Here is an 18,357-nt window from a genome sequence, read left to right as displayed (position 1 = left end):
ATACATGACTTTTAACGATTATTATCACACAGTACAAAATATATCTTTTTTTCTTTTGGCTTTGTTTTGTAATATAAACCACAGAAAAATAATTTCAATTTAATATATTTCAAATATATACATTTTCAATTAAAATTAAGTTCTTAAGCTGTAACTTTTTTTGTTGTGTTCTACATTTAAAATAATAATATTAATCAAAATAGGGAGTAGGGATTTTTATTGTCCATTCAATTCCCCAGTTCAGTACTTCAAGTAATCAAAAGAAAAATGGACACTTGTAACTACGTTACAAATAGAGTGACTGGATCACCCTCATAAACGCCATGTATACTCTGCGGTTTATATCGTTTTTCTGCCCCACATAGGCGTTATGGCATTATCATTGGTTGTTCCAAATTCATGCTATATGCCAGCCTCAAGCCTGAGGTAATCTCTGGTGTAGAGTAGTAGTGTCCAGAGATATTTGTGTTCCCCCGAAGGAGAAAGATAGATTCACATAAAACTAATTTTCACCTGGTTTGAACTTTTATTGCCAAGGATGAATTTTTGTAGTTAAAAGCAAAGTGTATAATCAAAGATTGTGTTAATGGATCTTTGTTATATCACTTTAGAAAAGGTCAACATGTTTCTGTCCCATCTTGCCCAGCCGGGTCTAAGGGACATTCGTCAGGACAAACAGACAAAAATTAAAAATATATATTTCACACAATTTGTGCAGTATATGATGGCTTTTTTTGGTACCACTCTGTTTCCAAATAGGTATGATGTACCTGTAGTGAAACGAAACACAAAGAGGCGTGGGGGTAGAGATGTAGCACTCATCGTTAACTCTCTATTTGAGGCATTTAATGATAAAAACGCATAATTATTGCATAAATTACGGATTGGTGAAAACAGTGCTTGTGAAGACAATAATGTTGTGCTAGGGAGGAGGGGACATTTAGAAATAACTCAGTAACATTGTTGGGCAATACTAGTCGGAACATGATCTAAAAGTTAGTATCTGTTTAAAGGGTTAGGGTTATAGGGGCCCGATGAGATGGGTAGGCTTAACAGTCCGTGACACAGGCAAGAGAAACCTTAAACCTTATGGCTTCTCCCTTGATGTCAACTCCACCGGGTACTGTTGACACCCTATAACCCTAACTCTTAGGCAAAAGCAGTGTCACACAGGTAGTACAACCTCTGTGCTATATTTAAACAGATACTAACTTTTAGATCATGTTTTGTAGATTTTAGTTTCTCACTAGGTCCTGAAGAATCGCAGTCAATGCACAATAGGAGAGAAACATGTTGACCACACCTCTTGCACGTTATCCCTGGATTACTCTTGGAAACCATTGTTCCGATGAGTACCGGCTATCCTTGATTTTACTTGTGGCAGAGGACCACCAGAATAAAATTGTTTCCGGTACCTTGAGCCACATTTTACCCTCACTCCCACTATCTACTCTTTCCAGGCCCCTCACCCTCACTTCACCAAAAGGCAGTTGGATAAAAGATCTCGGATAAAGAGCCCCTCATTGAGGTGAGCCCGTTGGGCATTGCACCGCCTGCCCAACGAGGAGCATTGCCGATGATGAAGCATGACACTCGCAAGGGTGTGTGAGGCCATTATATCCAACAAATTGGATACCCAGGGGTGGTCCTCCAATTGAGCACTAGCCCCTTCCCTAGTGACCTTCTTCTCCCTTCTCTCCCTCTTCTAGGAACAGCCCAGTCACCTCCTTTTGTTGCTTAGGTACTTGGGGCTACAACTGCGGCCGGACCTTCCATTCTCCTTTCATTGAATGGTAATTTAAGCCCTACTGGATCATAATTGATCACTCTCTTCCCCTACTTGTTGTTACATTAGGATAGGGTTGCCATGTGATGGCCAAATAACTTGTGCATTGTTAGATATCCCCTCGCCCCAATTAATTGACTTTAACCTAATGTCATATTGAGCCCAATACTATGATTTGAACAAGATACTATGAGTAAGGGTATTAGGATAGGGTTGCCATGTGCATCAGTGAGTGCATAGTCTGTGGGGATGTATGAACATGCGTGTTAATGAATGGGGTATATGGGTGTGGGTGACTGAGAGCCTGTGTTATATGTACTTGTGGCAAGGACATATCTTTCACCATATGTGGGACCGTTATATGTACAACACAAATATACAACTATTATTTAGTTGGAGAAATTTAAAGAGCAATGTTCTGAAAAATACTGATAATAAGGAGTGTTTTTTTGCACTTGACGAAACATTTCTCTGCGCTTTATATTTCCCCAATTTTAAAATAATTGCTTTGTTTTTCAGTTATAAATCTAGCAGCATGTCTACCAGTCACTCGGAGCAAGATGCTGGGTGTTAATGGGACATTTTGAAATGGGAGAAAATTAAACTTAAAAGTTAACTTAATGTTTATATGCAGTAATAAAACTCATCATTTTAATTCACACCCATGTCAAAGTGTCTTTACAAACAGCAGGCGTATTACATCCTAGTGGCCAGTATACATGGTGCCATATTTATAACTGTAAAATACAGTCAATTGTTTAAATGTGAGGAATTTTAAAGTGAAGAAACATGTTTCATAAAACATTAGTACTTAATTGGCTTAATTTAAAGTAGAGAAATATATTAAGACAAGGTTTCATAGAAGCATTTGTCTTCACTTTAAATTTCTACAATTTTAAAAAAAAATTACTGTATGCTTCAGTTATATGTATAGCACTGAGTATACCAGCCACTGGGAGTAAGATGCATGCTGTTTGTAAATGTGACGCATTGAAAAGGGAGAAAATTAAAATGAATAGTTAATTTAATTCTTAAGTTAACTATTGTTTTTAATTTTCTATCATTTAAAAGCATTCAGAAATATCATTTAGTACCATGCTCCAACATTGACTTGAGAACAACTTTAAATTAAGAGTTAAATACCTCAGTGCTCTAGTTTAGAACCTCTGTGACCCAAATGGGTCATAAATCTGTGTGGAGCAGTGCTCCTTGTCAGGCTCTGCTATCTGCAACTTGATAATAATGTAAAATAATCATAGCTTTTCCTTAACTTTAAAAGGAAAATGCAACACTTATTCATTGCAGGTCTTAGTTAAAAATGAACTCAATGCTGGGACCTACACAGAAGGTTTCTACACTATGGACTGGTTGGAGACACCTGCTCCAACCTAACTTTTGCATTTCCTGCCCTGATATTATACTGTATGTAATTTTTCATTCTGCCATTGTCAGGATAATGATTCTAGTATTGGCACAATATGCACAGTATTTATGATACATGTTGTTTTTGGTCTATGTTTATGTACAATATATACTATATATTTTATATAATCCTGTGTGGAGTCTCTTTTGTGGTGTATTCATTGTGTTCTTGGTGTGAGTGTGTTGCGCAAACGCTTTACACATTGCCTCTGTTGATAAGCCCGCCTCCTCTGCGCCATGCTACGGGTGGGTGAGCACAAGTAATCTTTGGTGTGTTAATGACTTGCTCCAACTAGAGTCATGGGTTATTGGCTTGCTTAGGCGTATACACTAGCTGACCAGAAACCCCATTTCTAACAAGGTGTTATAAATTGCCCCTGATAAATAATGATAACGTGGGGTATGTCATTTATCAGATGCGATAAATAACACCTTTTACGAGTTTAAGGGAAATAACATGCAGATCTTGGTGTTTAAAGCAGCTAATTCCAGATGATATGGTAAATACCCTATGTTTTCCCCTGTTAAATTTCAGCAGATTTGAACTGCCTAAATGAAACAAAGGCTGAGTTATTTACCACAGCAATAAGTATTGGATGCTTTAAATACCTTCAAACTCATAATTCCGACCCATGCATAAAAAGGGGTTAACGCATGAGTCAGAATATTACAAACAACTCGAAATCAGGCCCAATTTATTTCGCACATATTTCTTTCTGATTCCGAGGTATCAGATTTTAACAGGTATATTTATTGCATTATGAACCCATCCAATCTTAATGAGGGCCCCCATCCCTTATTGTAATATCGAATCAGATTAAAAATAAAAGGCAAAAAAAACATACACAAATTGGTTGCGTTGTTGGAGTACAGTTTTTTGATGACTCAGCCAAGACAAACTGTCCGTTGATGTGACTGCAGGTGTAAGCAGTACAGCTGTCTTTGGAATATGGGATCCAGGTGTCACCAGGCTGGAATGAAAAGGAGTACAATAGGTTATATATATTTTATTAAATGTTTGAATTTTTTGACTGAATTATCCCTTATATAAGTTTTACAATCAGGGATGAAAATAAAACAAAAGAGCATTTTAATTAACTATAAGAAGCTGATAGTTTTTATAAGTATTATAGCAAGCACGAATGTTACATGTACAGTGAGATTACTACAGCTAGCATCATAGTGCTTCCCACATTAAGTCAAACAAGGTATATTGAAGAAGAAATAGCAACATAGTTTATCTCGACAAATGTCATAGAAAGTGCTAGATAAAAAACTGCAGGAAAAATACAAAGTAAATCCTACTGTAACTGCAATAAAAAAACTGAGATCAATTCCATAGAGTCGCCTTGATACACTTGCTCCCAGGAAACCAAATAACCACTGGGTTTAATAACAGAAGGTTAAAAGGCATTTTTCTATTCGATCTGCATTCCAACTTAATTAACACAAGTTTAAGATAATTCCTTTTATAAAGAAAGATATAAAAAAAATAGCAAATAAATACAAGATTGTAGAGATATAATTTCACAGTAACAACAACTAGGCATTTCTCTCTGATGTTCTAATTTTAGGAAAGGCCTGCTCTTCCTTTGTGAGAATAACTCCAATACCCGCATTACGAGTGGCCTGTATTTTTCAGATCCCTGCGCACACTCCTGTTTGCATAGTGAAGGAAATTGCAAGGTATATGGTAATTGCCACTTCACCTGTAATTTTCCCCAGGTAAATTTCACCATGTGAAACCAGATAACATTTACTGGGGAAAAATGAGAGATCAATACCAGTACATGTAGATTTTACTTTGCAAAACTGGTAATATGAGTTTTTGTTTGCACCTGTAAAATTCCCATCCCTTAGGCATTTGGTTTTAAAGGCTGTGATAATTAGCACATCCTCCAGGGACCACTGGAACAAGAGACTAGGGGGTACATGCATCAACCATTTACCCGGTCGCAGGCGGGCCGATTTGCAGAATCAGCCCATTGTGACAGGTAAAATGCTATTTCCGATGCATCAAGCCCAAATTATGATTCCCTACATGCGATGTATCATGCATTCGTAAAGTGCGTTTTTGCTTCAAGTTGATGGAAAAATGCATAAAATTGCGTTTTCTAAGTGCCATGTGGCGCACACAGATATGTGTGCACCACATGCGCATACATGTCAAATTTTGGGATGCAGCATGGCGGCTTTTTGGCCCCCTAGCATACATAGGAATGAAATGAAAGGTATTCCTTAATAGCGAGTATCAACTTGCGAGTCGCTTTTAAGGATTTTGTAGGAAACACAATTTTTTGTGTGATTTACATGCATAAGTAATTGCAATTCATAAATAGTGATTCCCTAAAAATCGCTATTTAATAAAGTTGTGGATCTTGACTCATTTTGATAGGAGCATAAACTCTGACAGATAAATTCTGCAATCCTGCATTTCAACTGCTTCCTGTTCAAAGCAAACAATTGAGAAAACTAAGGGCCTCATTTATGTGTTTCGGGCCTTCCTGCTGCGTTGCCCTATGGCAAAAGAAAAGGGCAGGAATGCGCTGTATCTATGAGACCCAGCGCACTCCTGTCCTTTTCCCCTGTGCCAGTGCACAATGGGCTGCCGTGCGCCAACTCAGGCACCTTTGCACCATGGATTGAGCATTGAGGGGATGATTGTTTTTGTGCAGGAAGAGAACATTCCTGCACAAAAACAGTCACCAGAGGCTTTTTCCTTTTTTTCTATTTGGGCTGCAGAAAACAGCACACATAGAAAAAGGAAAAAGGAAAAACAAGGAGAAATTAGGACATTTCTCTTCTTTGTGCCATTTTGCCTCTGAGGCAGTGTCAAAATGCCATGGATTTTGTTTGGAACGCCCCCAGCAACACCCATTGCACGCCCCTTTAACATTAAAGGGGACTATATTTATGAGGCTAAAATCAGCACCAAGATTACTCAGAGAAATAGCCACAATACCCTATCAAATGTCTTTTTGGCATCTAATGTTATCGGAACAGTATCAGAAGAAGTGGTCTTTGCTTTTTCTATGACATGGCACAGTAGTAGTGTGTTGTTGTTACTACATATATGGCTCTTCATAAAACCTACCTGGGAATGACTTATTCAGTGCAGTAAGTAAGGTTCTAGTCATTTAGATATGGTTTTGGTGGAAATGTTCCCATCTATATTTATTAGCAACATTGGCAAAAGGTTTATAGCAACTGTTGGGTCCTTAAACTCTTTCAGGAGCACTACTAAAGTGGATGCACTCATGGTTCCTGAGATAGAGCAAAAGGCCACAAAATGATTGAATAGATCTACAAGTGTCAAAGTGAGAGAGGACGTACATGATTTGAGGAAATGTGCAGTAAAACCATACAGTACCGGGGGGGTTGTTCGATTTAAGGGTTTTGATTGCTGCAGTTATCTCTTCTGTACTGAATGCCAAATTAAAGGACTTTTTATTCTCCTCAGAGATTCTGGGTAGATGTGTACCATCTAGGTATGCCTTGAACATTTTGTTATAGGTCTGGGAATCATCTTTGTTTAGTGACTCGTAGAAATCTCTAAACACCTCCAGGATCTTTTGTGGGGTTGTGTACATCACATTTGTCTTATCCTTGATCAGCGTGATGCCCTTTTGATGTTGTTTGTGTTTTAGATGGGACGCAAACATTATCCCCACTTTATTTGCCTCACATAGTTTCAAGCCTTTATATTTATTAATCAAACCCCTTCCTTTCTCACTCAATATCCTGTTGTATTCATGCTTCTTTTTTGTTAGTAGGGCGAGTGTAGAGGTATCCATGGGGCCACGTGGAGTACCTCTAGGATCTTTATTTCTTGTTCCAAATTGAGTTTTGCTTGTATATCTATTAGATTGCCTCTAACCATTGATTAAGTCCATCTCAGAAAGTGGCAGGAGAAATGACTCGCTAATGTAGTTAAAATGTTTTTTTCTATAGTGTTCCTGGATACAGTATCTTTGAGGGATTCGTCATTAAAATGCCAAATCTTACAGGTTAGATTAACATAGATAGGATATGTGTTTGGTCAATGAGGTGCAGGTGAGAGTTAGAGATGGGGAGATAATCGAGTCGATTTGTGTGGATTAGAGAAAAAAGTATAATCTCTGGTATCAGGATATTGTAGTATCCAACAGTCTTGTAGATGGAATATGAAGCATAATTTGAGGAGCAGCTTTGGTGCATGGAATTAGGATTTTGACTGCCTGTCTATAGTTGTGTCTAGGGGGAGGTTGAAGTTGCCACCCATTACAATCATTTTGTCAACCGAGATGTGGAAAGACTTGTCATTTTTGTAAAGTTTTGTGAGTGTCCAGCTTCTTGTGGTGTCTATTTCATGAGGTTCTATAGTCAGACCTGATTTTCTGGAAATCAAGGTCACCACTGCATTCCTCTTGTTTGATGCGGGGAAACAAAGAACTCCTTTTATCAATATATTCTCAAAGAAAACTGCTTTATTAGGTCCAATATTAGTTTCTTGTAATAAAACCATTACTTATGTTTAAATAGATCTAAAACATTTTCGTTCGATGGGGTGATTACGTTCCTTAACATTCAGTGAGATCACCTTCGAATTTATAAAGAGAGGAGAACTAGCTATAATGTAGGAATGCATGTATAGTCTGGTGATATATGAACAATGGACCGACCTAGGCTTTAGAATGTCTCCCAGGGGGCGAAGGTTCACACAAATCTGGTTGACCCAGTACCTGTGTAATCATACTCCTTCAATATAAATTGGGTAATATGTCACATATGAGGATCAGTGTAGGAACACTCTGCCACCAGTTAATAGGCAAAGTTAGATTAAAAGGTTGGCTTGCCATGTCATAGAACTTGTGTAAGGCAAAAATGAAGAAAATGTAAATACCTAATACATTGTAAGCACTGAAAAAGTAACCATACAAAAGACCCACCAGCACTCCTATCCCACTTCTAACACTAAACACAGGAGAGACAACAGCAGGAAAACATCCCAGCGGTCACAGAGGTAATGTAATAGTTCTAATATGGTGTACATGTGGTTCTATTGATCTAAAGAACAATAAGCATAGTGACACAAATTATAGGTGATTAAACATCTGTCAGAACATGTATGAGCTTTCTACAATACGTATCTAACTCGGTATTGAGGAGAAGGATATGAATGTCAAGTAACTAGATTACTTAATATAAGGAATCCAAATGGGCCGGTAGCAAAATAACAAGTGTAGGACAGTAGTCAAAAATCTAGATGAGGATGATACACTGACCAGAGCAGGTTATATTAATAGACCACACTCTCTAAGGACTTGTACGGCATTATTAAGTATCAAATGTGTTTGGACACACATCTTAGAGTGTGGGAAAGCAGAAAACAACAAATCTAAGTATGTTGTTATGTTATATCGAAAGAATATTATATTATGTGTTCCAGACATATTTAGTAGCACTGGAACACTAATCAGAACATCAGAGCAGAATTAAATGCAACAGGTAAACTTATCTGCCTGTAGCAGGATGGAAAACACAGGTGTAGAACATAAGGAAGTCAATAAGATCACAGATAGTGATTGACTGCTGTTATCAAAACTCTGCTTTTCTGGAGCGTAGGTGTGCTGGGTCTCCATGTTTAAACTACCTCTTTCATCCAAAAAGTCTGCAAGTATTATGATCAACACAAATATGATGTTTTACATCAGCATATACCCTACATTTTGCAGGGCCAGCAAAGAAGAACTGAAGGTTCAAGTTCCTGAGTCTAGGTTGACGTGCCGGAAAACCTTTCCTGACATCCACAGTTGATTTCGAGCAGTCCTGCAAGATGTAGTTTTTAATGGCCATTCCACAAAATGACATGTAGAGGGCATGTGGGGCTTCAGCACTTGTTGACCGCTTTCACAAATTTTATGGGCTCTTTAGATTTAATTGTAAACCTGCCAAAGTCACACATTATGACCATGGGAGGGAAGTTGTGGCGGGACCAAAGTAACTAGGGTCACCACATTCCCGTACATGTGTGTCTTATTCGAAGATAGGTGTTAATGTTAAAATCTGGTTTGCGATGTCAACATTATCGGCGCCATCTTGCCCTCTTTTTTAGGCTCATATGTGCGCGTACGCAGCAGCCATTCTGAGTGTCATGGCCTCTCTGCCCAGTGTCGCTAGGTAGCGCGTCTCTCCCTCTGACCTTGCAAGCATCCCCCGCGCTGACAGCCCCCGCTCTCTCATGCCTGAACCATAAACCTCCCCTTCAGTGCAACCCTGCCTTGGAACCCCATCCTGTTCCCAACTCAACACCCTCCCTCCATTCCTTTCATGATCCTGTGTCCTTTGATAAAACACCCCTCTTCCTCTGTGCCCGATTGTCCTGCTTGTTCCCTGGCCACCACCTGGCCCTGCGGATGCCGTTTATTGCCCCCATACAGCAAGCAGCTGCCCCGATTCAAAGGATCTCCGACTGATCAAGGCCCCCACCCCATGAGATCCGATCAGACACACGCGTTCCGGGAATCAACGGAATATCCTGCTGTGCGATAGTCATCACCTACAGTGACCGGGGTGGGGACTTCTACTGTAAATGTGTGTGGGAACGGGCTTGAAGCGGGGATTCCGAGGATGTCTTTCCGTACTTCAAAGTGTTTGCAAGAATGCGCCACATGCAATAAACTGTAATAAAGACCATAAACCTTTGTATAAGAGGCCAGGCCTCAGGGATGCTGCTAGAGCACCTTGAGAAGATACCCTGTTGTCTGATTTGACGTGTTCTGCTCTGTCGGAAATAAAACTTCTGTTTCCTGCCTTCCAGTCTCCAGTGCCTGCCTCTTTGTTTGATAAACTTGAGTGGTATGAGAGGCGGTTAGCGCCGGGCAACTCTGAAACAGGTTTTTGGTCAACTTCGGCCCTACCTTTTTCTACAATTGGCGTCCCAAACGTGGGGCCCATCAGTGACACGTGGATCCAGTGGGAGAGGTCCCAACGACAGAGTGAACGACTGCAACGATCGGGAAGTGCACCTGCCCGATAGACCCTCATCTGGCAGCCGATCATCCGAACTTCACCGGTTCCGAGCAGACCTCTCTCGAGTGATCTACGGTCCTGACTGGGAACCACCAGGAGTGCCACGACAGAAGATAGAGGACGATCGGGCGCTGTATTCGGAAGACAAGAAACTGTCCATGCGGTCCGGGTAAGGTCGTGTAACACGACAAATTGCGAAATGATTGTTTGATTGTTTGGAAAATACTAGTATTGCTCTTTGAATTGTTGGCTCTCTTTGGAGATTCACTGTCTGCAAACGGAGAAGAATAGATTCTTTCTTCCTTTGCAGGTAGTGAAGGGTAGGTAACGCAGACTTGTTTCTCCGTTGTAACCCGTTGTGCCTATCTTTCTCCCCCACTGATTGATTGTTTGCCCGAACATTGTTATTCGCGGATTGTTCTCTAGAGATTCCCTGTCTGCAAACGGGGAAGAACAGGTTCTCTCTTTGCAGGTAGTGAAAGGGTAGGTAACGCAGACTTTTGTCCCCGTTGTAACCCGTCGTGCCTACTTATTCTCCCCATTGATTGTTTGATTGACCGAACATTGACTGTTCGATATTGGTTCTTTTGAGGTATTCTCTGCATACAAATAACGAAGAATAAAAATATTCTGTCTAGTCTTTGCAAGCAGTGATAAGATAGTTAGTGCAGACATTTGTCCCCGTTGTAATCCGTCATGCCTATCTTCTCCCCACTGATTGGTAGTTGGTTCAGCCCGGACCGTTTATTAGATCATCCGGCTCCACCGGAGGGCACCACTAAAAAAAAAAAAAAAGGACATATATATATAAAATGCGGATAAGCCGCTGTATCTTTCTAGCAAACTATGGCATAAAAATTGCTAAGGAAAAACAAAAGGAATCGAGCAAAACCAGTAGGCCACTGATGGGATCCTTTTGACCCCGCTAAATTAGAAACACTAGGAACAACCCTTCATGAGAAATATGAAATTAGTGGGAGGAACCGAGATCGACACCATGATGGCAGCAAGGTAGCTCGGCTCCGCCTCCCATCCCGCCCAATAACGAAAACCCTATACAAATGAAATTCTACTGATACCCACCATCAGTGTTGCCAGATTGGGCTAGATCACGCACTATTGGGCTATACTTTTCCTGGTTACGCAGTAACATTTTTGTTTGTGCTAGTTGCCAGATTATAAACATATATACAGCACTCCAACAAAGTAGTATGATAAAACACTTTATTAAGATGACTATTTACATGGCAGCCTGCTGCAACATCAATCCCAAATGCATTTACCGTCTGCTCGACGCTGCCCCTGTCCCTCCTTCCTTGGAGTGGCAACATTGGGCTACTTTTGGGCTGCTTTTTGGTCGGCTTTGGGCTACAGAACGCCTACAAAATCTGTCAGCCGGCGAGGTGGTGTCAGTGGCGGCCTGAGGTGGAGGACCGTTGTGCGAGTAGGCTGGAGGCAACACAACGCGCCGAGGCCCGTTCCCGGATAGCCCAGAGGTGGTGTTCAGCAAGTTGTGGGTGGGGGATGCATTGATGATGGCCCCCCCAACCCCAAAAGGTGGAGATTCCTCTTCTGCACCGGAATTTCCATTAGCGTTTCACTCGGCGACCCCCTACGGTCGGCTGGCCGGGGGACCCGCTCCGGTGGCCGCGGTGAAGGGCAGGCGCCGTGGGACTCTCAAGATGGCGGCTGGCTCCCCGGATTTGGGCCTGGTCCACTGGGATGGCTCTGGACTGCCATGGAGCTCGGATGCTTGCCTGCTCGGGCACGAGCCCCACTCTTGAAGACGTCCTCTCCGATTTAAAAGCTTCTACGAGAGTCGTTGGCCCTCGACCCCCACGGGCTTCCAGTGGGGGCGACCGCCGCTATTGCTCGATCATTCCCCATTGACTTGCCTCTGCCTCGGGTGAACGCCGCCTTACCCCCCATCTGGTGCCGTGAGAGAGGCTGATTCGGTGCATCGGCGGAGGGATACGCCTGCTGTCCCGCTCTCCGGAGTGGCCGCGACGTTGCCACAAAATGATGGTGCTCTCATGATGACGCTAGCCTTCGTCTCCATTACCAGGAGACACTTTAGACTACCAACTCGATCAGTTCCGGTGGAACCTCAGCGTGACCCGGTAGGGAAGATTTGTTTTCCTCACCTTTGAGTCAACGGTTCATGCTGCCTGTCCTTTTTGTTGGCATTTACGAAATCTTTTGAACTGCCGAAAGGGGATATGGTCCGGCCGTTAGTTATGGGAGGCATTTGGACTATACTCTGGACCCGCCCGGCCTCGCCCCAAAATGGCGCCAGTATAGGCAGGACTTGCAACTCCTTATGGCGTCCCTGTTACTTAGCCTTGATGTTATAAGGTATGTATGCGATCTTTGTGCACATGGCGTGCAGGGAAGGGTACTGACTGGGCATGCGTACAACCCTATTGATGTTGGTCCATGTATTATCGCAGCTTCAAAGTGGTGTTACTCATGATACTTGCCAGCGGTGTATATCTGGACGACTCTATTGCAGCTGATCCTATTACACCTTCAATGATAAAAATTAACCTTCATGGATCCTACAACTTTTAGTCACGTTTAGTTTCTCACAATTAAATGACTCGACCGTTACGTATTTTTTTTTATACTACAGTGTAATCTCTCCTTACCTTATGCGCTTCCGGCCTGCACCGTGGCCGGCCTATATGGTTGTAGGCCCGTTTTTGTATGCTGACATTTTTCACAATAAAGGTTTTCAAAGAAAAAAATATATATATATAGAATCCGCATCATTACAGTCGTCTAGATTGGTAAGGTTTTGAATAACGGCTGTTATTTTCAAATCGTAAAGGACAGATAATGGAGACCCCTTGTCTGAATTTAGGATTGAGTGAGATTCTTTTCCATCGTGCCTGTCTTTTCCAAAGGTTATTAGACGATGGTTGCCTTTTGCATTATTCGCCGAATATAAGGTATGGTATTTTGTCCCACAATGTACGACTAATTAAGAAGCAAATGCACAAAGGAGAAACTCGAATTTAGGGATAAGTAAAATGAAGCGCTTCAATTATAAAAAGTAAAAAGGATATAGTACGCAGAAAATAATGTGAAAAGAATAGTCAAGATTCAACATTTCTACAGCAGAAGCAATCGGTAAGGATCCGGATATTTAAATATACCGATGAATAGGACAGTAGATGAACCGGGAATCTACAGTGTAAATTTCCCGGAAGTATGTAATAGACGGCCTATCATTGGTTACCTTTGCCGACCAGTTCCTCTGGGCTTCAATGCCGAAATGCCAGGAACTGCATCCCAGAGAGATAGATTAGGCACGCGGTAAGTAGAACATTTTCGTGTTTATGCGCGCTGATATGCTTTGAATGTTGCCCCCTCCCCCTCTTTTCTTTTTCTGTAGGTTACATCGGAGTTTCGACTGAAGAATGGAGTGGACATGGACCGCACCGTGTTCCACGCAGGGAAAAATCTTGACTAGTGCTGTGAGATGGTGCGTGGTGTGCAGAGGCTGACTCCGGGAGCGTGAAGAATTGTATGGTATGACTGTGCGTGTGGGCCCTGATTGTACGGTATGAATGTGTATGTATTGCATATGTCTGGGTCGATGGAGAGAACGTTTTTGTATGACTGAAGTTTTGTTCGAACGGTCAATGGGATGGGAAAATAAACTCGAATATGGTACCTCCTCACTTAAGAAATGACTCTCCCTCTCCCGGAAGCTAGTAAATAGGAGGGTGGCCTATACCAGAAACTTAAAGGGTTATTGCAGTACGACGAACCCAACTCCAACCGATATCCCAAATGGGCAACCAAAATAATGCACACCCGTGAGCCAATTTATGTGCTGACTAAGTAAGAGAAGTTAAGAGTACCCCGGGTTGGGGTTCATCCGAACCCCCCCCCCCCCCTCAGCCCAGAAGTTAGGGGTAGTGGCGTGTTTTAGATTTACCACTTCTTCTTCCATCCTCATAGGAAATAAGAAATTGTACCATTGCACGACCAGCTGACCCCCTCCTTTACCTCAGCTTGGCCACCATGAGTATAAACACGACTGGACTAGTGTCCGACCGACTAAAAGAGAGTAAGTATTTTTTTGAAATGAGGCTTCCAATAGAATGCCTACTATTAGGAAGGGAGGAGAGTAAAAAGCTCAACCCCCAAATAAATTAAGTGGGATACTGAAACTGCGGAACAGGCATAAGAAAGAAAGGGAAAAGAGAGGTCCCTTTGCCCAAAATAGCTCTGTGTTTTTTCTTAGGTTTTCGTACTTGATGTATGTACTGTCGCCCCCTATCCGGTATTCGTGTGTACGTAAACGTTGAATTTATGTTTTCCCTCAGTTTGTGTTTTTATACATAAAACTGACCCGTACTGTTCTATGTTGTGTGTGCACTGAGTAGCCTATTATCGTACACGTCTCTCTCTCTCTCTCTCTCTCTCTCTCTCTTTATGCTGTACGTGTACCAAATAGCCTATTTTATGCGCACGACGCTCTCTCCCTCTGAGGGCTCCCTTGCTCTTTTGAATAAATGACGACATTGTACCTCGCCGGTACATGTATAATTGGCCTAAACACGACAAGTGTTTGAACAAATTGACAGAAACAAACGATTGTATCTTGCCATGTTACTACCTCTCCTTTCTGTAAAATGATGGAACTTAATTGGCTGAGAAAGAATGGACAGGTAAGACGGCTGATGTCCCCTAATCTGGCCCTTATAAGGGAACTATACATCAGTGGCTCTTTGTTTTGGTGCTTTAATAACACCACCTTCACCGGTCAGATCACCCCACCCATTGCACAATAGTAGAGTGTCTGAAACGTCCCTGTTTTTCCAGAATAGTCCCAGTCCTGTATTAGCCGTCCCAGAAAATTTCAAGAAATATAGCTGATGACCTTGTTTTTAATGATAAATCGTCTAAAACTGGTAAAGGTTAGCTGTTGTTTCCAGATAGGAAAATGCTTAACATGCCCCCCCCCCCCGAAAAAGGTACCTATAAGCCCATGATAGTAGCACCTCACATTTTTTTCCTAAAATTAGCAGACCCTGAAGAAAAATATAGCTCAACAGGATTTGGTTTGGAAAGACGAGTCTCTACCGGAGGAGCCGGCTTGAAATTGATAGACCATGTAATTGATGAATATCAGACTTCTTGCCACGTTTACGAATGTAACAGGAATCGCCACCTAACAGACATGATGATGGAAATTTGTAGAAATGCTTGCAAAACCTGCACCACAGCAATGATTTATGAGTTAACAGCATACCCCAATGTAAGGGTTTATGGACCCCCCCCCTAACGTGACCTATAAAACGTTTCCCCGACTACTTGGGGTTGGGAGAGAGATTGAAGTGTGTAAACGTCTTCCCCCGCCAGTTCTCTAAGACTAGTTTTTGTACCTATTTAAAGATAACGTGCAGTCGTCGGAGGAGAGGGGTCGGACGTGACGCACAGCCGGGCTGCAGATCATGGAACCTCTATGACCTCGACCAAGGTGGAGCTAAAGAGCAAGGAGATGCGGGACGAGGCACCATTCCCAACATGGAAAGGAATGGAAAGAAGGGCTGTCCAGAAGCCCCCTGCTTGTTGATCAGTTCGTGCCGAAAGTCCCAGCCCATCGAGCCCGATTGATGGGCCCACTTGCTTGAAAATTCTGCTCTCCTTGGTCCATTTCAGATCTGATCCCACTCCACCCTCTCTTCCTTTGGCCTCCCCAAAGCACGCCTCCACCCCCCCCCTTTTTTCATATGGAATTTTGAACTTGACATGAAGAAGAAACACAGCACAAAGATAGAATAGGGTTTGTAACAAGAGAAGAACGGAATACGGGTACCCCGCCAAAAGGTACCCATGATAGATTAGTTAGGGAACAGGACAAACAGGACTGTGGTCTGAGAGCAAAGAATGGCCACACCCTGCAACGCAAAGTTTGGATTAGAGCTGGACGCATAGCTCCACCGCCGGTGCTCAACAGTGCCAACGAAAGGAGAAAACAACGAGAGCCTGCCAGTGGTGTCTCGCTGTAATAGGACACTGGAAAGAACTCTTTTTGAACATTACCCTCCCCCTCTCTGACTGTAACTTGTTTTGAATTCCTCTCCCAACCACTTTGTATTGACTATCACCCAATCGAGTTTTTGAAACATTACATCGGTCACTTTCAACTGTACACGGATAGCTAAGAAAGCGTTAACTCTGTATTATGATGATTGTCAAACACCAGTAATGCACATGAATATACTGTCTAGTTTGACCCTTATGGAGTCTAGACCTCAAGTAATGTACTTAATAGCCCTTATCCTGCCAGAACATTCTTTGTATGACGTCATGTTTGTATTCGAACTAACTCCCTTCTTCATCTAAGTAAGGTCCCCATCTCTGGGTCTAACGTATGACACCACAAATGTAATTTGTATGCACTGCCTCCTCGCCTATTACATTGGCTACTTATGGTTACGTACGATTCTGTCAGCATTGATAGCAGGATTATTTCCATCTGCCCTAAGACTTTGAAAGAGAACGTATGGAAGTATTGTACGATGTTGAGGTTGGGGATTTGATGACGATAGATATGGACTAGGCAAACTGGCTAGATATGTTGAAAAGGGAGGACTGTTAAAATCTGGTTTGCGATGTCAACATTATCGGCGCCATCTTGCCCCCTTTTTTAGGCTCGTATGTGCGCTTAAGCAGCAGCCATTCTGAGTGTCATGGCCTCTCTGCCCAGTGTCGCTAGCTAGTGCGTCTCTCCCTCTGACCTCAAACGCATCCCCCGCGCTGACAGCCCCCGCTCTCTCATGCCTGAACCATAAACCTCCCCTTCAGCGCAACCCTGCCTTGGAACCCCATCCTGTTCCCAACTCAACACCCTCCCTCCATTCCTTTCATGATCCCGTGTCCTTTGATAAAACACCCCTCTTCCTCTGTGCCCGATTGTCCTGCTTGTTCCCAGGCGACCACCTGGCCCTGCGGATGCCGTTTATTGCCCCCATACAGCAAGCAGCTGCCCCGATTCAAAGGATCTCCGACTGATCAAGGCCCCCACCCCATGAGATCCGATCAGACACACGCGTTCCGGGAATAAACGGAATATCCTGCTGTGCGATAGTCATCACCTACAGTGACCTGGGTGGGGACTTCTACTGTAAATGTGTGTGGGAACTGGCTTGAAGCGGGGATTCCGAGGATGCCTTTCCGTACTTCAAAGTGTTTGCAAGAATGTGCCACATGCAATAAACTGTAATAAAGACCATAAACCTGTGTATAAGAGGCCAGGCCTCAGGGATGCTGCTAGAGCACCTCAAGAAGATACCCTGTTGTCTGATTTGACGTGTTCTGCTCCGTCGGAAATAAAACTTCTGCTTTCTGCCTTCCAGTCTCCAGCGCCTGCCTCTTTGTTTGATAAACTTGAGTGGTATGAGAGGCGGTTAGCGCCGGGCAACTCTGAAACAGGTTTTTGGTCAACTTCGGCCCTACCTTTTTCTACATTAATGGGTCCTGCAAAGGAGGGCGAATAGAAATGCGATGGTTAGATCAACAGGTACGGTTCTTGATTTTGTCCGGAGGCTGGGCACCAGGCCCATGCAGGCCATGTTGAATATTTATAAGGCCAAGAGCATCGCCATTGTGAAGTATGGCACAGAAATTTGGAGTTCTAATAATTGCACTGAGCTCCAAATGGTTGAAAATAAACTTTTAAGAAGCCTGCTTTCAATCCCCCAATCTATATCCTCATACATAATCCGTCAAGAGGTGGGCCTCGGCTATGTTACTGACTCGGTTAGAATGTCTCTCATTCTTAAATGGATTTCGATCTGGTCTATTCCTGATTTGGTGCTGAACAAAGAGATGACACTAGATTGTATGGCTCTAGATAGGGCCAGTTGTATACCGTGGTTGAGACATTTGAAGAGTACAGCTGAGTTGCTGGGACGCCAAACCTTGTTTGACAACCCAGAAAATATATGTAAAAAAGATCTTATGTAGGCCAAGACCTCTTTTCTGCGTATAGTATCCCTAGAAAGAGAGGCCTCAGAATTATTGAAACCTACTGTCCGTGCCCATCAGCTCCTAAAAACCTCCTATTCCATGGAACCTTACCTGGACATTGACACTAAGCCTCAACACCGCTTTCTCTT

The 18,357-nt window shown here is 42.6% G+C and overlaps 1 protein-coding gene across 1 annotated transcript in view; it reads right to left on the bottom strand.

Annotated features, from left to right (window-relative positions):
* Positions 1 to 18,357, bottom strand: part of LOC147733204 (intestinal mucin-like protein) — a 203,123-nt gene that overhangs the window by 33,800 nt on the left and 150,966 nt on the right. Inside the window, exon 11 of the mRNA XM_086956021.1 lies at positions 4,054 to 4,179. Coding sequence (XP_086812147.1) covers positions 4,054 to 4,179 — 126 coding nt within the window. The remainder of the gene's footprint in view (positions 1 to 4,053; positions 4,180 to 18,357) is intronic.

Source organism: Lissotriton vulgaris, chromosome 2_1 (assembly GCF_964263255.1).
Source record: "Lissotriton vulgaris chromosome 2_1, aLisVul1.2, whole genome shotgun sequence".
Lineage (NCBI taxonomy): Eukaryota > Metazoa > Chordata > Amphibia > Caudata > Salamandridae > Lissotriton > Lissotriton vulgaris.
This window is presented reverse-complemented; position numbering and strand designations above follow the sequence as displayed.